The 18,692-nt window shown below is 38.9% G+C and overlaps 1 protein-coding gene across 4 annotated transcripts in view; it reads right to left on the bottom strand.

Moving 5' to 3' along the window:
- Window positions 1-18,692, bottom strand: part of tgo (Aryl hydrocarbon receptor nuclear translocator homolog tgo) — a 316,871-nt gene that overhangs the window by 122,958 nt on the left and 175,221 nt on the right. For 2 of the 4 annotated variants that reach the window (XM_083130983.1, XM_083130981.1), the window contains one exon: window positions 14,155-14,235. In XM_083130983.1, coding sequence (XP_082987109.1) covers window positions 14,155-14,235 — 81 coding nt within the window. The remainder of the gene's footprint in view (window positions 1-14,154; window positions 14,236-18,692) is intronic. The other 2 variants (XM_083130982.1, XM_083130980.1) reach the window with 1 other exon arrangement.

The raw sequence follows: 18,692 nt of genomic DNA, 5'->3' as shown, positions 1-18,692 counted from the left end.
GACTATATGACGATTTGATTTGATTTGATTTTAAAATTGTGGGAGCGTCAGCACTTAGGCTATTTTGCTCCCGTCACATTATACGGGGGCCAGCCCCTTATCATTACAAAGAACAACTCTAACGTTGCATAATTAAAAATCATAAAATGTTCTGACTTCTGTTAAAAGCTGAGGCTGTAAACGGGCACTCAGCACACATAAGGACAACAGGACAATACAAAATTATACTGGCCATGGGGCCAGTCGCCAGAGCCTCGTTAGTCTTCAGTCCAGGGTGTACTAACGTGGAAGTGAGGTTGACATTTGGGTGTACTAAGTGGAAGGTCACCCCTTACACCCCGACTATATGACGAGAAGACACAACTATCAAAGAAACGGTTTTGTTGTTCCGCTAGCACAAAATTCTGAACTTTGAATATATTTCTACACCAAAACAGCAGCGCCCACCTTGAGGAAACACTGTTGCTTCTAGCTGAATAGTACAAGTTTTACGTGGCATGCATTTTATTTCACCCTTCGCATTCTAATTTAACATTAACAGAGAAAATATTGCAAAAAATCTAATCTACAAATGCAATATGTGTAGTTCACCATGGCTACACATACAGGAATTTACAAATATAAAAGAATCTTGTCCGTACATATTTCTCTGCTATGTTTACTGCCAGCTAGGATGATATATACTTGCGTACAACAAAGGATTAGCAATATGTCATTCTCAAGTGGTATTATCTTCCAGTCCACGATATCCACGCTATCGATTTTTAAAAATGTTCCTTCCAGTACACAAGGACTATTCACAAGATTACTTTGAAAGACGACCACCACCTGTTCCCATTGTTTCTGAAGCCAATAAATTAGTTCTGATAGAGGTCAAAATCCTGAGGACTGTTAGGCAATTTTTATCAACCGTTCTTCAACAATGAGAGGACAACATTCAAAGGAACCGAACTTTCATTTTAAAGAACAGAAGATACAGGTGAAGCAGCTGCATCCGATTCGATGTTTAGGAGTAAGATACTCCGGGATAAATTGTGTTCAATGGAGCAACTTATCCACGCGCTCCATGCTTCCTAATATGATTGATTGATTAATTTGCTTTATTTTACTTAGCTTCTTGTGCCACTTTTGGATAATTTGCGAAGATGGGGATGAGTGATGATATGATGAAAGGACACTCACAAACATTCGAACCCGGGACCCCTGGCGTCGTAGTGCGATGTGCTAACCATTCTATCACGGGAGCCGGCATGCATCCTAATTGTAACATTATATAGAAGATGGTGAAGTAACATATTCATGCCTGTACCATTTCTCAGGTAACCGATGTGGTAGTTCCATCTACGTTTTATGTATTGCTAAAACGACGGGTTGCCAAACGCACTGTCTTTTTGGCACATAATTTATTGCTCGCGGTCGCGGAAATATCCTGGATCCGATATTTTTGTCATACATAAAAGAATTCAATTTATAATTATTTACTGAGTATGTGTACATGTATTAGCGTTGTCGTTGAACGAAACATATTAATACGCTAGCCGGATACATTTACTGGATTAACCGACCGATTAACCGTAGCCAGAGCCTCGTTAGTCTTCAAAATGCAGTCCTGGGGTGTACTACGTGGAAGTTAGGTTGGCACTTGAATGCCTTTTGAAAAGGCTGCTCTTTACACCGTCCAAATATTAGAAATAAGATTTCTGATGCTTGATCATGAGTTTGATTTTTTAAACTTTTATGACGAACGAGTATTTTTGTTTCGGATTTTGTCATGAAATATGAAACTTAAACCCCGTTCTTTCTGTAAACCTTGGGAACAAAGTTTAGTCTCCTATATATTTTTGAATTTGAAAAAAGGTCTGTACATACAACCTAATACACACACACAGGAAAATGCAGCCATCAGTCAGCACATATGGACATCCAACGGCCCAGGATAAGAAGCAGCCAATGGTCATAAAATATACAGCTGACAGGCCGAATTTTTTAACCTGCCAAAAAAGTATTCGCCTCGCCTGAACGTAGATACTACACCAGAGCATGCTTTTCTGGTACGCAAGAATTTTATCGGAAACACAGCTTATCCCGGGGGATCTTGGAAGCACGTGTTCCCCGCTTGACGGCAACTGCTCCTGTCCGACAATCCCCCTCGAGTTGGCAGCAGGGGAATATCGGGAAGGAGGGCAAGATGGATGCGGGAGGGAAGAGAAGTTCCCTCCGCATCCCGCCCTGAAACTGGGACTTGGGAAGAACCATTGGCACTCGAGGAAAGCTTGGGTATCGCTGGGGACGACAATGAATGCCCTACAAGTCCGCATTCGTGGCACTGATGGTGACGTTGAGAGAGAAAAAAAAGCGATAGCCACGGGGTTAACCACTTTAAACTGTTCTACTAAGCATCACGCAAGGTGGAAACCCTTTTCTACTTTATCCTTAAAAGTGGAAAATTTTCCTGATAATTCTATTAATAGAAGAAAGCATCACTGTTATCACACTTACTGTTTTCAGTTTACAAAACGATAAAAAAGTCGCGAACCGATAACTCATCGTAATTTGAAAATTTCCTTGCATTATGAAAATTTTTGTTAATAACGTAATATTAGTGAGATCGCCGCAGGAGGGACAAGGGGCGACAGGATCTACTAGATAAATAAATACTTATAGCCCATATATGCATTTTTGCATGGTTTTTAGGAGTGTACTACATATTCCCGCTACATCATTTTTTTCTGTCGCTGCTGTTACTGTGTCACACGGCACAGTATTTGGCCAATACTTTTTTTTAGTCGAGCCTACAGAAGCATTTCCGTACTTCCAGAGTTGCCAGTTTATATTTTATACACGTACATAAATTGACCACTATTCACACACCCTTCTCTGCAAACATAGCTGCACGCAGAGCTCACAAATAATTTCATTACATTTACGTGTGGGTATTCTTGAAATTTCCTGACACATACATCATTCGGGCAAAAGAAAGAATTAAAAATTATCCCAATAGACATAATACACAAAATCTAGCTACTTCAATCAGATCAAATTATCAATATTCATTGTTTCTTTAGTTATGTTTATCTTCTTTACAGTACCGTTCGCCAAATAGGAATGACTGTAATTTGTCCTTAAATGTAACATTCCATCACAATTACTTTACATCAAGGTCCCTCACTGCTCTCTGCTCATAGACAAAAAAGGTTACATTAAAGATATTGTTACAAGTTACATACTACACGTATTTCGTGGAATGACTGGAAAAAACAGCGCATATGAGAGAGATTTTATTTTCCAACTTATCATAAGGATTCGAAACTTTATATTTCTCTGTGAACTTATGTTATTTTTCTTCTATGTTCGATTTTTGTGTTAAGAAATCAGCACGTCAATCTTTCCCATGGCATATTAAAACTTTCTCCAGGGATTTAAAAATAGAAATATTAAATTCCCAAGCTCATTTTCAAATATGGTTTACACAAAAAAAGACAGCACATAGGTATAAATGTTAACAGTTTTACCTGAAAATAATTGGTGGACAGTAGTGTGAAATTACCTCCGTGGATTGTCCCAAACCAAGTACTATCGAAAAATTCCTTCTATCTTACTCCACCCATACCTTCGACCTTACATTGAAAACTACTCCACGGCGCCCCTGAAATTCTGTACTAACTTTTGCTCCGCCTATCCTACAATTTCTAATATGAGGGGACAATATTTACCCAAATTCTACACTGGAATGACTTATTGGATTTTGGGCCATAGCTAATATAGAACAAATGTTAGTAGCACTCAAGACAACTATCGCTACATACATAGATAAAACTGTAAAAGTAAGTGCGACATGTACAGACAACTGTAACTTGATTTGTACTAATTTAATGGATTTGGTTTATTTTACTTTGTTTTTATGCCACTTTTGGCTAATCGCAAAAATGAGAATGAGTGACGATATGATGACATTGTTGAAGGGACCATCATCATGAACACGCATGCCCAGGTCGTGATTCGAACCCGGAACCCTTGGTGTCGTAGCGTGGTGTACCAACCACTCAGCCACGGAGGTCAGCGATTTGTACTTCTTAAAAACGAATAAATGAAGAAACATGAACACTATGAATAAATTGTTACAATTAATGTTTGCTTCTGAAGATAAAAAGACTTTTAGGAACTAGTAGTAATTTTTATTAGGTTTTCTTGCACTTTTATATTAATCTTTCACATTCCCTCTCCATACCACTTCTATCTGAAGAAATGTTCCCTCTGTGGAACACATCAACTCCGTGAACAACGTAACATACTTTTCTAAATAATAACAATGACAACAACAATACTAATCTTGACCAATAGTTTTATTAACTCAGACATAAGAGTACTGTTTTGTGACAATTTCTCGCAGATTTTGGAGAATATCTTTATTCCTGAAATATTATACGCGATCTGGGTCCTTTCCTGCAGGAATCACACACGCATTTACTTTAACATAATCTGCAATATTTGTTCATGTCTTGCGGTTCTCAAACATCTAAATGTTACACGTGACATTTATGTTCGTAATTTGACCACCCCTGTTTTATATGAACGAAACACAACAGCGCTGAAGAACAGCATGCTTCGAACTCCGCTGGGCAGAGCAAAGAATATGAGCGTACACTCAAAGAGCCTTCACTCCCCATCCATCCCTCGCTTCTCGGGAGAAGCCAAAGCAAAACACGAACATGCCAAGCGTGCGTACGGAACAAGTGAAAAATCCAGTTTCGGAGGAAATCAGCTGGCGGCGGCTCCCGCATCTCGGGGATGCTAGGTTCCCACGGGAAAGCAGAGAGCCTGTCCGCCCACGTTCGGAAGGAGGAGCGGTAGCATAGAAACTCCGCCTACTACGCTACCTCGCCCGGCCCCCCACCATGGCCGTGGTGGCTGTTGCAATGAAGGCATAGATTGGAACATTCCTACGAAACACGACTTTGAAATCAACTTCACTTTCGAAATATATTGTCCCAGCCCCCGGTGTTTTGGGATGAGTTGAAGAATGGAGCTCGACCTATGTTACCTGTTGACTGTGTTGTTGGTTGCCAAATCGAGAGGACCACAGTCAAAATAAACGTTATTAGTATTTTTCTCAAGAATATTTGGCTAAACGATGTACCAGCTATTCGAATTGCTAGAATTTTTAGATCCACACTCATATAAAAGTAAAAAAAATAAAAATTAAAGTGCTCCCCTGTGCTTTGCACGCCATGAAGGCGTATAGGGGTTGTGGAATTACGGTCCCACACTTTCTTGATCACGGGCGAAGTGGGGGTGATGTGATCAGCACCACGACCCTGGCCGAATTTAGCCCGCAGTTTCCTCCAGGTACCCACTATGCGACGCTGGGTGGGCGCCGGAGCCACTTGAACAGGTGGGACAAAAATCTCAACTCTCCCCGCCAGGGATCGAACCCGGGTCTCTCGCTTCGTAGTCAGACGCCATAACGACTGAGCTGCCGCAGCTTACTCATATGCCTTTACAAATAAATTTAACGAGTGAGTGTATCCATCAAGGGTTCCCACTGATTTTGGCAAAACAAATTCTCTCTACTTCTAAAGGCTATGCGGATAATTTTGAAATAAATTATCAGGCAATTCTGTGGTACTTAAAAGCTAATAGTCAGATTTTAAATGTTAAATTGCACTTACTATTCAAGATGTTTAATCAACGGTTTTCTTAAAAAAATAAGCGAACAAATTATAAAAGAGCCTTCCTGATGCGTAGTGGTAAGAGCAAATGTTTGAAGTGTGTGCGTCTGTATGAAGTATAATGTTGCCTTTAATTAAGGGCTTCCGGGTTCCATACCCGGTGGAGGCACAATGCACAGCAATAAATAAAATTTTATAAATACCTTTATAAAAAGTTCCTTTCACGGCCGAGGTGGCCGTGGAGCGGCGGCTGGCGCGTCGGAAAGTAACGGTGTATCTGCCAGCATTTAGACCAACAGATGTACGCAGACCTTGGCACTGGACGCGTCAGTGCAGTGCGTCTAGATAGCTAGTGTGCAGATTGCACGTGTTAACAAGTGTTTTAGATTGTTTTGTTTTAATTTACGCATTACTGGTGCTTTCTGCAGTCTAATAATGCCACGCTATCTGTACAATTTAAAAAAACGCGTTTTTATGCACGACTCTTACGTCATTATAAATTCTTGTAGGGAAGTTAGAATGTGTTTTGCAGCAGACTTCCCAAATGTTCCTGTTTCACACAGAGACAGTGTTCGGATACATGTGAAAAAAATTAGGGAATCAGGGTCTGTTCTTGGTAAGAAGCGTGTGCTTACCGAGGAGAAACTAGACGACACTTGAGCACGATGGGAACATATTCCTCAAAAATCCCTCCGGCGCCATCTGCATGATGTCTGCGTGGCGAGTTACCAAGCTTTTAAACCTGAAGCCATACACCAGAAGAATTGAAAGAAAATATCAGGAGAGAAATTGAAGCAATTTCGGAAGACGAACTGACACGGGGTAGTAAAAAATTCCTATAAATGTGCCGTAAATTTGTGGATGCAGGAGGACATCATTTCCAACAGTTCTTGTAAAAACGTACGTGCTCATTTTAATTGTACGAGATTACTTCATTACATAGCTAACGGTTCCAGTTACGCGGATGTTGCATCCAGTTTGCAGGCAGATGCGATCTTACTTTCCGGCGCGCTAACCGCCGCTCCACGGCCACCTCGGCAGTGAAGGCACTGCATTCTTCTGTAATCACCCATCATAAAGCTGGTTAATAAATATGGATTTATTTTCTGTTCCAAATCCTTGAAAGTACCAAAAAAAATAATTTTCCCTGCATATTATATATTTTTAGATGTATTTTCAAAATGCCATGACTTGTTCACTCATAGTTTGGTTCTGCCGATTTTTACAGGTCAGTGGGAACGCTGATATTGTATGAAGTCTAATATTTTATGTAACTGGAGCCCCAATATTTCGGTGCTGACCCAGTGTCGTGAGGAAAATTAAGGAGCTATTTGAAAACCGCGGCGATGGGACTCGATGAGCTGACTACGCGTCACCCTGGTAGACTGTGGCCCTTTGAGGTGTGCCCTTTGAGGGCTGTTGCCAAATGGAATTTAGTTTTAAACTATAATTGCGACTAAAAATAATACAAGCAGGAGCCGAGATGACGGAGCAACTGCAACATGCTCCATAGGTCCTAATCACAACCTGGCATATCTATTGTTCGTTGGTTATAGAGGTTTTAAAAAAAAAAACACTAATGGGCTGCGATGAAGCCTCGCGCAAACTATGTGTAATGTAAAAGTAGATAAAAACTTTGACAGGAAGGTCAGACATGTGACAATTCAGAGGACAAGTGTGGAAATAACCTTCATCTAATTGTGAGGCAAACAATATCCTTTTCTAAACTAATCCATATCGGTTCAGTCATGGAGAGTACAGAAATCCAATTACTGTACATGTGTTATTTTGCCATTCCTTTAAATGTAACCTCTCGCATATATCACATTTAGGCCAAGCGAGTGATAACCATCTGAAAGATGAATGATTAATAACTACATCACCCAATACAATCTAAAGGTCTCTAGTTCTATCCCAACGCAGTATTAACATTGCGTTACGTATGGGCATATTTCCCAGCACATTGACATACATTATTTTTTACCTCCTTTCCTGGGTAATGATTTTCCTTTGACAGAAATATAAGGAACGTACCACCTTCGACTTTAGAATGATTATTTTCTTTCAGGCAGATAGACTGTGATCGAAATTATGCTGTGTTAGGTATTATTTGGTATACCCATCAGTCGACCAAATTTCACCTTTATAGTTGTAGTAGTTTCTGAGATACCGACAGACGCACAACCATAAGAATTTTAAAAAAAAGTTATTTCTGATTAGTGCCACACTTGGATATTAATACCAAGCGGATATATCTTGAGATACACCGCATACTTTGTTTACTGTAATTAGAAAGTTAATTCATTAGTGCGAAAAGTAAACCTGTGTAGCGTGGTTGCATACATTCAGCAGAAAAATCCGTTTTTTACGAAGGTTCGTAACGTCGAAGCAATGTCAAACAGAAAAACGTTATGTGAAATTGTTGCTTCTAGTTTGTCCGGTGAGCCGCTGCTAAATGTTGCATTACTATACATTTCAAAACGAAACCGACATGAGTCAACACCTTACCTATCTCAGTGGTTCGAATTTCAACGTAGATCCAATACCATTAGCCCATCCGAACAAAAAAGTTGGCTTTAACGAACTTTTACAAAATTACGGATTTTCGTAATTTTTGATTGAGTGTAATAAACAAAATAGTGTAAATAAGACAAGGAATATAAACCTTGTATCTATTCTCGTTTGAGGACTTCTACCATATTTTAGAAATTTCACCTGATTGAAATATTGCTGAAAAAATAAAGGCCTGGATATTTCACAACGCTGGAAATAAAAAAAAAATCCCGAAATTTTATGAAATTATAAATTTCTGCCCTAAAACAGGATTAAAATCTATCAAACCTACTTTTTAGTGCCGTTTCAATGTATTAATGTTGCAAGGAGCACTCTATGCCTTTGCCTACTTGAAAGGTACATGTCTGCTCACTATCACGGGTTTATTTACGTTTATCCTAACTTCACGCAAGGTTAACCGAATTGTTACTTGAAAATAAAAATGAACAGTACACGTCGGTGCCACGGTCACGAATAATGCCAAAACTGCATATCAGTAGTTAAACGTATCAGTACAGGAAGGTCGGTAGGTAATGGGCACATATAAGTTCTTTGAAAATAAGAGAGACTTAGTTAATTATTCACAAATCAAATAAAAGATTTTATATATATATATATATATATATATATATATAAATAAATAAATAAAAGAAATAAAATATGTTTGTTAATTGAAGAGCTCGGGTGTAAAACATGGGAAGTGACAATTTGGTCATTTCTGAGTTCATTAAGAAAAAAGGAATCTATACTGTAGATAAATTGTTTTCGTGTTGTGTTTACCAATTTCAGAAGGCTTCACTGAGTCCAACCCTAATTGTATGACATGGCAATTTCACTAAAAAATTGAAGGATGGCACATTTTACTTTGTAACTCAAAAATGACCAAAATGTCACCATGTTTTACACCCGAGCACTTAAATTTTTACTTTCCAGATTGGGAGGATGGTATCGGTCGCCCCCATATTTTTGAACAAATAGTTTCTGCCCTACCATTTACAACAATCAATTCACTTTGTAATCGAAACATCAAGGTCATAATAAAAAGCATCACCCTCGAGTTTCTCGTATGACCTGTTTTGAAACCAGAGGCGGCGATTGGGTTCCAAAACTAGGGGACAAAGACAGTATATTTCCCTTTGTAGATAAGGTTTAGCATAGTGCAGGGGCAAAAGTGACAAAAAGTGGGGGCAACTGCCCCCTCGCCCCCCTAATCGCCATCTCTGTTTGAAAGTGAATCTATTGAAATCCTTAGACTTATGGATGAAATGAACATGTTTCTCTTAGATTAGATAACATCCAACTATACCTACGTACACCTTCTCTGTCTCAGTGCACTTTAACGCAGACGCAAGCAAAAACTCCACACTCACAATCGCGACATCTGAACTCAATGGTGCTACCTTTCCTGCAATACTCCACAGACGCAAGGACAGACCGAAGGGTTGGGCTGGTGCTGGTGCGAATTGTTATTGTTCGATGCCGCCTGCCACTGCCCCTTTACTTTCCCCCTAGTTCCATGTGTAGCACGAAAGCACACTTAGGGCACTCGCTAGACTCGTGTTAGTTTTAGACGTTGTTTCCAGGATGGACTCACTATTTACTCTTTTGTTATTTTACGATTTATTGCCAATTTTGATGTCTCCGGCAGATACGACACCGAGACATACCACGTCTCTGTACATCCGTAGTCTAAAATGAATAGAGTTTGACTACAGGCTTACAACTCGCCTGAAAACGACATGCTTGTAGAGGCAAAACGACATAGCCTACATATTTAAGTTGGGTAGCTTCTGTCCATTTTTGGCGAGCCCCGTCTTGATTAAAATTGTATATTCGAACTTGCATCTATGCACTGAGGATGGAGTATGACTGCACATTCTGCACAACATATCTAAAAAATAAAGTATGAAACAAATTGCAATAATATGATTTCAGTCAGCTTAAATTTATATTCATCTGAATAACGAGGTGGAACACCGGAAAAAAGATCGTGAAGCAAGGAGGTATCGCTAGTCTCAATGACGGGATGAATCCAGGAGGCCAAGGTCCGAGCCTGCGTGTTTCATTATTCATCCTCCTAAAATTGCGATCACCACACAGGCAGAAAGGCAAGGTAAAATAATTAAAATGCAAATACACGAAGGTAGGCCTGTTACTCTAGGAACCGAAATAACTCCCTTGAAGAGCAAGAAATACTACCAATGGAGATCAATGGCGTCAGAGAATTTTGTTTGATTGGGTTCTGCTACGGTGACCGTTTCTCCTTTTATCTTTCTTTATCCTTTCTTTCTCATTATGCCTCTTTATTTCTATTTATTTTCACCTCTTCTTCTTCCATTATACTCACCTTTCCCTCCTCATGATCTTTCTCCTCCTTCCACCTTTATTCCCATCTTTTTCTTTCTTCCACCTCCATCTCCATCTTTCCTTCTTCCACCTTCATCTTTCTTTCTTCCACCTTCATTTCCATCTCTCTTTCTTCCACCTTCATTTCCATCTCTCTCTTTCTTCCACCTTCATCTCATTCTTTCTCTTTCTTTCACCTTGATCTCCATCTTTCTTTTTCTTCTTCCTAGTTTATCTCCATCTTTTCCCCATCTTTCCTTCTACACCTGTTTATGTCCCTCATTTCCTCCACATCTCTCTGTGTGCGAGATTCCTTTCTCTACTACACATAAATGATTTTCAATATTTCTCTATTTGGAAAGGAGGATGGGCTAGTACTAACCTTTGCCAATGCAGGACCGATGCCCCTGATGAAGGCAGAAAATAACCTGATCAAGAAAAATTCCACTTCCTCACTATGCCATAAAGCTCTGCACATTTCTCAATCTTCTTCTTTTCTCCAAAAGTAAACGTATGAAATTTCCAAGGAGTTGGCATCACTACACAAGAAGTGGCGTTGTTCCAAGCGATCACGTAACACGCTGATGTTTGTAGTGTAGCGTGTCCATTGTTTGGCAGAGATCAGATTTCCATCAGCAAGGCAAGGAGCAACATGATAAGCACAGCTGGCTAGACGAAGCAACGGCGGGTGCTCAGCCTTGAGTATTCTATGGCTCAACTTCCCTCCCCCCCTATTCTATGGCTCAACTTCCCTCCCCCCCCCCCTTCCCTTCCGCCCACTGGCTGGTTTAACTTCATTTTAGGAGCAGTGGTGTTCTTGTGTGTTCGAATTACATGGCCCATTCAAAAATGAAATATTACTTTGGTAACTAATATTCGAAAGTGACTTCCGCGAGAGAGAGAAAAAAAACAACCTGGAAAATGTGATTTGCTTTCAAACATTATCCGAGCTATCAAGGGGATATCTAATGGGCGTCGAACTGACAACAAGAATTACAAGCAGCATTTCAACGTGACTTCATGCACAGAAATGTGAGCACTCTGTCCCTTGCATATTTGGCCAGCCGCACACTGAATCAGGCACGACACGACGCGTCATTCTTGTTGCAAAACCGTCTCTGGGAAGGTTTTACCATTGTCTCTTATGGGAGGCCGCACACCAGATGAAACATTTGACTCGATTCACCTTGCGACAAGTTGCGACAAAACAACGAAGGTCAGTGGAATTTGGTCTGGCGTGGAGCAGCTTGCGAAACGGGAACAACTCGAAGCCAGCAACTAAATGTAGTTCATGAATCTTACATTAAATGGTTCATGTCATATTTTCTAACCAATTGTTTCCTAGAAATATATTCAATTAACATGTAAATTGATACAACAATTCTACATATAGGCTACATTGATTTTGTTGTCAACTGTTATAATTATAATGAATAAGTTACCAGCTTCCCAAATTATAAAAGACATGCACTGTGTACATAGACAATGTGCATTCAGATTTTAGATAACAAACCAAAGTGACTAGTCTTGACGTGTCGTGTCGCGTCGGATCCGGTGTGCGGTCATGATATCTCGAATGGATGTCAATCTGGCAGATATTTCAGAAGAATTTATTTCAATTAAGACTGGGGTTTCAAAGCTTACGTCAAATTTTTATCTGCCTACAGTTGTTCAATCACTGACAAAGAGACAAGCTTACGCTTGGGACTGGAGTTACAATTTAAAGCAAGATACGGATCATTATGTAATGTTCACATCCCCATGGGTAGCTTTCGCACATGTTTTTATGAAGATTAAAATGGGTTTCCTTAGTGTACAGAAACATTGGAGGTTCTGAATCCGATTCCGTGATCAGATAAGAGTTTTGTTCCTTAGATTTCAATAGCATCCTTCTGGACCGCTGCGGTTAATATGGCAATATATTTATGGTTATGAAAAGAAGAAACAAGTAAAACATCTCTTCACATCACTGATCACTGACATTCTGTCTTTTCTTGGGACAAGTATTCAATTATTCTCATTACATGCACTTGCTGAACATGCAACCGAATACACTGTATAAATATATTGATATTACGTGCACAGAAACAAATATTAGAGAGATAACGTATTTCAGCCCATAACCGATACATATTAAGCTCGCTGCACTGACCTTCATTACGTGTACATGATCACAAGAGAGAGAGAAGTACATTTTATATGAACGAACAGTTAGTACTTTAGGAAAACAGCGACATAAATCTTTGTTTCCATGTTAAATGTCAGCTTCAGTTTGTATTTGAATTTCTATTACTTTGTGTCACCTGTCTGCCACTTTTTGCTAATCGTGACGATGAAATTAATGATGATTCGATGGAACTGATGAACGCAAGAGGTCAGGACTCGAACCTGGAATTTTCCGGGTATGAAATTGCGACTCTATCCTCAACCACATTCAGCTACGAAGTGATGGTGATCAGGGAAGAATTTTCGACCGAGATTTCGGCGAGAACAAATACAATGGCGTATTCCTGTCCCGAGATAGTGGCACTATCGATATGGTTAAATGGTTAAAGAGTGTGTGCCATTTCATCCGAACACGAGTGAACATTTAAATTCAACTAAATTAGCTTCAGCAAATACTAATCTATCACCTAACTTCAGAACGGGAAATTGCATTAGTGAATACACAGAGGGAAAATTATATAAAAAAGGACATCAACAACACGGCACATAAATCTCTTATAAAATACTGCACAATTAAATAAGAAATAAATCAACAATGAAATACGCTCTCTCCCTCTGTGTGTGTAAATAAAATGTGGCGAAACAGCTCTTTTGAGAATCAAGGCCTACCAAAATAACTTTCATTAGGTGACATGTGTTCAGTGCATCGAGTCCACTATTACTGCTTTCAGTAAGCTCCTCAATTGCACTACAGAGGAACTCGTGGTGTAAAGTAATACAATTAGTAAGTCACAGTAACTTATATTTTAATCGTATGTGGAACTGACTAGCCTCTCGTCATCAATCCGTAAAATCGAACATGAATATGGACAAAGTATAGGGAATGTATTGTTATCAATTTATTTAACAATCCAGATCATCTTACCAAAAAAATGCATTCGTTCCTTGCGTTTTGCGCGATTTCAGGTAGTCACAAATAACTGCCTGCTGGTTGTTGCCACTTACTACAGGCACGTGTTGGAAGGGGAGTGACGAGGCAATGGACGGTTTCCTAATTTGGAATGAGAAGTTATAGTATTTATTCTGAGTACACAAATCTTATTATTTTACTAGTTCCCCTTAGTTGCTTTTAATGTTTCTTAACGCCATTGATTTGTCGTGGAATTTTCGCTCTCTTAATAAACAGTAACGGTGGTTCTGCAACTTGTGTTTCGATTGTTCTGCGGCAAACGTTCAATGATCGGTGGAACCGTCTTATGTTCCGCACCACGAGGAACCACTGTCGCCGTAGGCCCCATAAGCCTCTGAACTGAGGATCACCAATAATAAAGACTACATAGTATTTCTGCATTAGCATGCTTGCAAAACAAATGAAAGAAGTAGAGAACGACACACAGTCTCTCATGGAGTCGGTGCTCACCTGGCAAACCTCTCCTTATCCTGGATGCTCTCCTCCTCCAGGCGGGCATATTTGCTTCCACTTGCATCTTCTTCGTCGGACCTACAAAAGAGAGAGAGAAAACATTTAAAAAAGGTTCGCACATATTTTACATACACCAGACACATGCATATAAAATAATTCTTGAAGTTTTCCTGGCATGTGCTTTCAGTGAAGATGTTCTCTCGGGATAATAACCGGATGACTTTCGGACAGGCTTCCGAGAGCTAACGTCACTATTCAATATGCATATAAATTTAGCAAGGAGTTCGTCCTCTATTATATTTTTGTTTCTTACCGTCAAAAAAATCTGGTATCCCTCAAAAGTTGGCTATAGCCATAAAACACGCTAAAGATATGAAAACGACCACACTGGCACATAATACAAGATTAATTCATACAGAGCAATAGTTTTATGTGAAAAAGGAGAATACTAAGTGGATGTACAGTACAGATTTATGTTCACTGCGTGTCTCAGATTAAATTAAGTGATAATGTAAACGAAACACACGACGTGTCCCTACCATCAATTCAAATTACGTAATATTTGAAAATATGAGAAAAATTAAGATATAACAACATTGTCTGTCGACGACAGAGCTTCAGACAATCTCTAAAACGTATCTCTGAACAAGTTAGAAATACTCAATAAAGACATACGATCGTTATTACTGCAGTAGAGGAGATAATTTTAAATTAGATAAAATAATAACCACTACGCCATCAGAGAGGCCGCATATATTATATTAAAGTTCAGATTTGGTAGAATTATACTTTTATTTATTTCTGTTTTATGTCCATCGGTTAGAAAACTAGGAAATCGCAAGGAAGTTTCTTGATGTCTTCGAAGAACTTTGTTTAATACAGATTTAATTAGACTAGATTATCTATCGTATATCATGTCTATAATTTTCCCCAATATTCTATGAAAGATTTGGTACCGGTTCAGTGCAATGATTTTAACTCTTCACAGTTTTTAGTTTCGCAAGTCAAATTTATGCATAGTTAGGCTACTCGAGACTGGATCTCCAGTTTAAAGCAGAATCCGAACCACCATGTGCTTTTACCGGGTATCGAACCTGCATTCCTTCATTACAATGCGACAGTGTTACCACTCTATACCATTAGAGCAGCATCGCAGTTTTTAAATCTTTTATTTTGACTAAAAGGAGAGCGGGTCGGACAAATATACTTGAAAACACACGTGATAGTGTTACTGAAGTTAGGGAATTTTGTGCTCATGAGTTCATTAAAAAAATATTATTTTTCGAACTAAAATTCATTAAAAATTTATTATTTTTTTAACTAAACACGTGTCGATTTGAAATAATTTGCTAATATTTCATTGCATTATATATCATTTACTGAGAATGATTGCGTCCTACCTTTTTGTTAGAGTGATCTAGTTAACTTATGTTAAATTCAAATCAACAAGTCGTTCCTACATGGGCGTTTTCAACGCATAGGTTAACGTGGCGCCGGAATCGTTGCGTTTTAATCACCCGTGTAATATCAACCCTAACATCGTCCCCTCTTTACTTTGCTGATCTGCGGTGTTTTTCATCAGCAGAGTAAACACCCGCATATAAGATATCAACATGGTGTGTTTGCTCGCAGACAATGAGCCTGACCTTCAAAGAAACGGCCTACAGAGTCAGAAGCCAGAGGGCGCAAGACAAACTCGTGTGATTGCCCTTTCGTCTCGATCACTCACGCATTATTTGGCCATGCATGAAGGCACGCTGGTTTCGAGACACAAGCTCACTCCTTGCTCTTTCTTGTGAATATTTTAGCATCGAAAATGTGCTAAAAATATAGCATATCACATAGAAAAGCAACACAACTAAAAAAATTGCAAGCCTTGCTATTACGGTAAAATCAATGAAAAAGCATTTTACATTCAACTGGCCGGCAATAATGTACATAACTACTTTCCAGTCGCATTGAACACTTTAATTGAAATTAATGTAACTTGTTTACTTCTTTTGCTTTTCTGAAAAATTTGCAGAGTTGCGTATCACTTTTCTATTTGATAGAGTGGATGCTTCCACAGTTTAAATCAGGACTGTCCAAACTAGAGCCCAATATATTTTTATGTGGCTCACCTTGGTACTCATAAAACCTATCATTTTATTTTGAGGCATTATCATTAGTGTAAGTAAAATTAAATATGGCCCGCGACAAATTGCTTAAGAAGAGATTGACCCCTGCATTCCCCTTTGTGCGTATCTTTTAGTGGTTTTCTTAAATACGCAACGGTCTGGTCGCATTCGTTTTCCTTCAAAGACAAACGAATTACTGTGTTTCTAAATGAAGTAATACTTTTCTCCGTCAGTCATTTGATCCTAGCTTCTCTACGCGGAATTTCACAGCAAAGCAATTTCTGGCTCTTTCCAAATACGTTTGTCCGAAGGCAACATTCAACTATACTTGTGATAATACACCATTGATAGTAGTCTTTGATAAGGTTCCTGTAGGAAATATAATATATCTTTATAAAAAAATCTAATCACTTCGTTTGCGGCTTTTCTTAGAAGAAAATTAAGTAACAAAATTATTATGCGACGGCCAATTCTTCAGTCCAGAGTAATCAATTGCACATTGTGCGCGTGGATTCCTGTCATTCTATGAAGTCACCTGAATAGAATAGATTGTAATGACTTCCAGAACATGCTTCACCAAATTTTGTATTGTTGGCATCAGAATAAAGCCGCTCTCCATCACGAACGCAGAAAAAAAAATCAGCGCTCTTAGGAACAGGTTCTTGATGATCTCAGTCTAGCAGGGGGTTCGGCGAAGTAAAAGGCCCAGACATAACTCATACTGTATAAACAACGGAACAAAGAATCTCATATCATTTTGTAGGTACAGACATGGACATCCCTGAACAGCTTAACTAACCAGGCTGGTCTAAATAGTAAAGAAAGTTTCAACAACTGGCCACCACCCATACTGAAGATTATAAAATATTATCAACTAGCCAAAAAAAAAGAAAAAAGACCTGTTTATTCCTTATTTAGGATTCACTTTAAGGAAAACGGAATTATTTGTACCCCTTTATCAGTTTTTATAATTCAATGTGAGACAAGCGACTGCTGAAATCTTTGCACTGTTCGTCAAGAGTGAATGTTAGGAATTCAAGACATACTTAATACTTGGAATATTGAAAGAACTCGCCGTATTGCATTTCTCTTCAAATGCATGTTTTAGAGAATTTATAGCGTTACGATTTACATTTGTTTCCAATGTGTTGACTTTCAAATATATTTCGTTTACTGCTGTAGTTCGTCTTTCGGCATAATAACCAGAATGCCCAACGAAGTACATAATCTCTGTTATTCAACAACTTATTCACTGGACAAGGAAAGTGAACTTTTTTGTTCTGAAATACATTTCATTACAATTTACATCTTAAAATTCAACCCCCTATACTATACCCATGTACCAAGTGTCACTAGTGAAATTATTTTATTACGCTTACTTCTGACCGATTAGTGGTCTCTTCAGTCACCTTTCTACCATGGACATTCTACAACTGATAATAATTCTATATGACTGATGTGCAGGGCCGGATTAACACGAAAATTGGGCCTGATGCTGTATAATAAGTAACGCTGTGTCTAGGCGTCCGAAATTGGGACTCCAAATTTCATTCAAAGATTTATTTTCAGGTTAATATAGCAAAAGAAAACTGTTCAGTTTTCGGAAAATTCTCGTCTGTTTTCATCTGGGCCTATTTCAGGAATGGGACTAATGCTGCAGCATCAATTGCAGTACACCCACCTTAATCTGTCATTGCTGATGTGAATCAAAGAATACTGATAGAAGTTTCTGAAAATCATTCGTTAGAACTGGGAGAATCGGGCGCATATTAAGGTGCAAAAATTTCAGTACGTCTTGTGGAACCGATCTGCATTTTTGTACATATAAGTGAAATGCCTATTAAGTATAAACATGTTGAGACCGGAGATTGCAGTATGGGTTATGTACGTGCACGTGAATATAGGATACATCTTTTATTCTCAGCTGTCTTACGTCATTCACACAAAAACGAAATTTAATGGATGCTGTTAGTTTTGTCTGTAAAGCTGTGCATAATGAGCTAGCTCTACCCGACTTATCACACCCATAAGCTCAACTCTTACTGCACTGTTCATCAAAGCAGTTTTTTTTAGCTCCTTCGCTGAAAGGAAGCTTTGAACATTTTTTTTCCCTCGAGTCGTGACGCCCCACGCTGCGACAAGGTTTTTCAGCAGTTCTCCGAGAAAATTTCTCCACGAAGGGTCAAGGGATTATACGATAGGATGTCTGTTATCCCTGAAGCACCATTATGTAAATCAGATTTCTCCTCCGGCAGAAACAAAAATAAAACACGATGCTATGCATTCATTTTCTTTCTAACATATTTAATCAGCCTCACTTCAACATGTACGATAGAAATGTAATTACGTAAATATAAGCATTACTCGTAAGAGAACTGTTACTTTAGACAAGGATAAAACGTGAAGAAGGTGAAGCAC

The sequence above is a fragment of the Lepisma saccharinum genome, chromosome 11 (assembly GCF_977018435.1).
Source record: "Lepisma saccharinum chromosome 11, izLepSacc3.1, whole genome shotgun sequence".
Lineage (NCBI taxonomy): Eukaryota > Metazoa > Arthropoda > Insecta > Zygentoma > Lepismatidae > Lepisma > Lepisma saccharinum.
The sequence above is the reverse complement of the archived record's forward strand: the minus strand, read 5'-3'. Positions and strand labels throughout refer to the sequence as shown.